Consider the following 3,796-nt stretch of genomic DNA (forward strand, 5'->3'; position numbering starts at 1 on the left):
CAGCCACCTGGCTGCCAATTGTCGAGCTGTGATTGGCCTGGGACTAAAACGTCACATGCATTGCAAGTTGGGGTATGATGAGGTTACATTTTACAAGTTTGGGACTGAATCATCACATTTTGTGCAAGTTAGGGTACCTGGGGTGCTATTACCTCTAAATAAAAGGAGAGAGAGTGTGTGTTGCACGCAAATGGTAGGAGGGAGAGTGTGTGTTTCATGCAAGGTTAAGAGAGAGAAAGAGAGTTGTCTGTGGTCCAACTTTGACCAAAAATATGAGGGGAACTTATATATATTAACCCAGACCGAGAAAGTACTACATATGTAAATGTTAGTTTCTCATACTATACAAGTCTTACGACCCATGCTATTATAGGTCAGCATGGCGATGGCCAAGATCAATCAGGAAGCAGCTGCCGATGGTGTAGTGGACATGAGTGAGCTGCTCCACACATTCACGAATGACATGGCGTGCCGCATCGTGTCGGGGAAGTTTTTCCTGAAAGATGGTCGAAGCAAGTTGTTCCGGGAACTCATTAAGGATACCTCACGGCTGCTAGGCGGGTTCAATTTGGAGGAGTACTTTCCGTCATTGGGTAGGGTAGGAGTGCTCAAGAAGGCGGTTTGTGCCAAGGCCGAAGGAGTGAGGAACAGATGGGCCGATCTGTTGGACAAGGTGATCGACGATCGTGTGAGTAAGCGCAAGTCAACATCTGATCACAAGGATGACGATTTTCTGGATATTATGTTGTCCGTCCAACAGGAGTATGATCTCACAAAAGAGCACATGAAAGCTCTCCTCACAATGAGTACAGATAATACCTTTCAAACTAAACAAGTTGATTTGTATATATCTTTCATGCATTGCCCTAATTAATTGATATACACATGATGCATTTTTTGGTGCGATAGACACATCAGCTAACGCCCTCGAATTCACCTTGGCTGAGCTCATGAGGAAGCCACACCTGATGGTGAAGCTACAAGATGAGGTGAGGGGTATTATTGTACCCCAAGGACAAGAAATTATCAGTGAAACCGACATGAACAACATGACGTACCTAAGAGCAGTCATAAAAGAGTCGCTCCGGCTACATCCTCTTGCTCCTCTCCTTGCTCCGCACCTTGCCATGGCTGACTGCATCACCGATGGATACATAGTTCCTGCTAGGACACGTGTGGTCGTCAATGCATGGGCCATTGGTAGGGATCCGAGCTCGTGGGAGTATGTAGAAGAGTTCATTCCTGAAAGATTTACAGATGAAGGCAGCAGTATGCATGTCAACTTCAAGGGGAATGATTTCCAGTTCTTGCTGTTCGGAGCAAGACGGAGGATGTGCCCTGGTATGAACCTTGGGATCACGAATGTAGAGCTTATGTTGGCAAACCTTTTGTGCCATTTTGACTGGCAACTTCGGCTTGGGGCTGAGAGAAAAGACATTGATATGACAGAGGTGTTTGGGCTAACTGTCCGTACGAAGGAGAAACTATTGTTGATTCCAAGATCACGGATGTAGTCACGAAAATAAAACTAAGCTAAATAGTGTGTTATATCGCATAATGCTTTTCTTTTGAAAGAAGGTGCTATCGGCAATAACGGTACAAATAAATAATGGCCAATTCTTCCTTCTTATAGCTACAAATATTGTTGTCAGATGTCAACGGAGAAGTTTGACTACTAGCTACTTTTATCGTTACATATATATAAAATAAAATAAAATATACATAATGTCAATGTGCTTTATCAGTAAAATAAATGTGAACTCTAAATTGCACGAAAAAAAATATAACTCTAAATCCTACCGATAATACCAAGGAGCAGGATTAAAAATATCAACAAAGTTTTATTAATATTTTCAAAATTGTGTTAGTGTCCGAAATATTTTTAATCCTGAAATTTCGAGACAAATTCAAACTAATTTCTGTAAATTAGGTTAAAATCCAATGAAATTTGAAATCTCAAAATATGATTTCTTTTTCAAAAGTTCTGATATTGTGGTGAGACCCGAAATTGTTTTGTTTACGAAATTAAAAGCCTTGTCAAGGAGAACATATCGCTAAACTTGTGAACATCTCTAAAAATAATTCAGCACATATATAGTTGACCAAGACACTAATTCAGCACATGTTTTCATATTTAATTTTGATTTGCAGCATGACAAACAGACACTAATTACAAATTTCAGGCAAGTGAGAACTACGATGGCACAAATTTCCAGATCTAAATTTGATTCCTATGACACTATGAAACAAGTTTAGATCTAAACTTTTTGGGTCATAGTACATTAAGGCTGTTTTTTTTGAGGAATTGAGACTGTATATTATGTGCTGACTTTTTCTTGGGATTTTCACAAAATTTTCCACGAATTTCAACAAACCCATCAATTCTCAATGCAACGTTCCATGCATGTGCGGATTAATTTACAAACGTATATTTCATCAATCAACCGACATAAACTTATTCATCGGGCCCAACCGATTCCAAGTAATCCCCCCTATCATGAGCATGCGACGCTGGAGGAGAAGGGCGCGAGGCTGAACTTGGTGGTCGACGTGTAGTTGAACTTGATCTTGTTGCCGTAGTACACCGGGGAGCCGTTGTTGAGGGTGCCGAGCTTGCCGTCGGCGTCCGGACGAAAGACGTTGGGGTCCACTGGCTCGGAGGATTTGAACCCCGGGGCAAGCAGCTTGACATCCGTCTGTGTGCAGATGCACTTGTTCTCCACCTCCACGGTGTACTCCGTGTTCCCTCCGTCGTTCTTCCCCGTGGCGGTCTGGGTCACGTGGAGGTCCGATAGGGCGCACTCCCGAAACTCCGCATTGGCTTTACCAACACCAACAACAAAACGAAGAAGAAACCGATCAAAATCGACATGAGAAAATTAGATATGTCCAATTTGGATTCGGAGAGTGGATCAACGAATTGAATACCTCTGCTGCAGAGGCTGAAGAGCATCAGCATCGCGAAGATCCTCATCATCTTGGACTCCATTTTTTTTCTCTCCTACTTTTGCTGCACGTGTGTGTTGTGCTTGTTGTAATGGAATTCTGCATCTTGCTCTGCCGTCTATTTGTAGGCCTAGATGGAGCAGTTTTATGGTGCGGTCCGTTGATTACGCCCTATTTACCTTTGTATATAACGCTTTTGAGTGTTATTACGATTCCAAAATTAAGGAGGTCTATATGCCATGCCAAGGATACGTTGCAAACCTGTTATATCCATATGTTTATTTGCCGATTGGTTTCCGTACAATAATTTTGAAAGATCGGTTATTTCCATTTATTACTATTCAGCAGTGATCCTAGGATCGCATCCGCCCCGCCTCACACTTATTTTCCTACATCTGGTCCTCCATCGCTTCATCTTCCTGATTCTAGTTTTTTTTTTAATCAAGCATGTGATGCCCTCGTTTCTACGGAGAAGAGGAACAATAAAATAGAGCCAGCAAAGAGAACTCTTCACGGCGGCGTCTCGGAATTGATGGCATCGTGTCTCTGCCGATACCACAGATCGGCAGCGTTAGGGTTCATGGATGGTGTTGGCGAGGCGGCGGCGACGACTCCATCAGGTGTGTCTCTTCTTCTGCTCTGTCCCTGTTGTTGTGGCGTTGTCTCCGACGTCATGGTGGAGCAGGGAGGTTTTATCGTTCATGAATACGCGCAGGCGGCTGTCTGTGCAAGTGACAGCTGGAAGATGGAGTTACTTGTGATGGGTATGTGGTCGAAGACTGGCAATTCTGGTTTCCTCCTCCGACGTAGTCGTCATGCGGGGGTGTCAGTTCTGAAGTTCGATGGCGTG

The 3,796-nt window shown here is 43.3% G+C and overlaps 1 protein-coding gene across 1 annotated transcript; it reads left to right on the forward strand.

Moving 5' to 3' along the window:
• Positions 1-373: 373 nt before the first annotated feature.
• Positions 374-1,514, forward strand: LOC123172431 (indole-2-monooxygenase-like; the record flags this gene model as incomplete). The annotated part of the gene is made up of 2 exons (XM_044589404.1): positions 374-801; positions 887-1,514. Coding segments are annotated over 2 exons (1,056 nt in total), but the record flags the coding sequence as incomplete, so codon positions are not given.
• Positions 1,515-3,796: the final 2,282 nt, after the last annotated feature.

This window comes from Triticum aestivum, unplaced genomic scaffold (assembly GCF_018294505.1).
Source record: "Triticum aestivum cultivar Chinese Spring unplaced genomic scaffold, IWGSC CS RefSeq v2.1 scaffold133242, whole genome shotgun sequence".
Lineage (NCBI taxonomy): Eukaryota > Viridiplantae > Streptophyta > Magnoliopsida > Poales > Poaceae > Triticum > Triticum aestivum.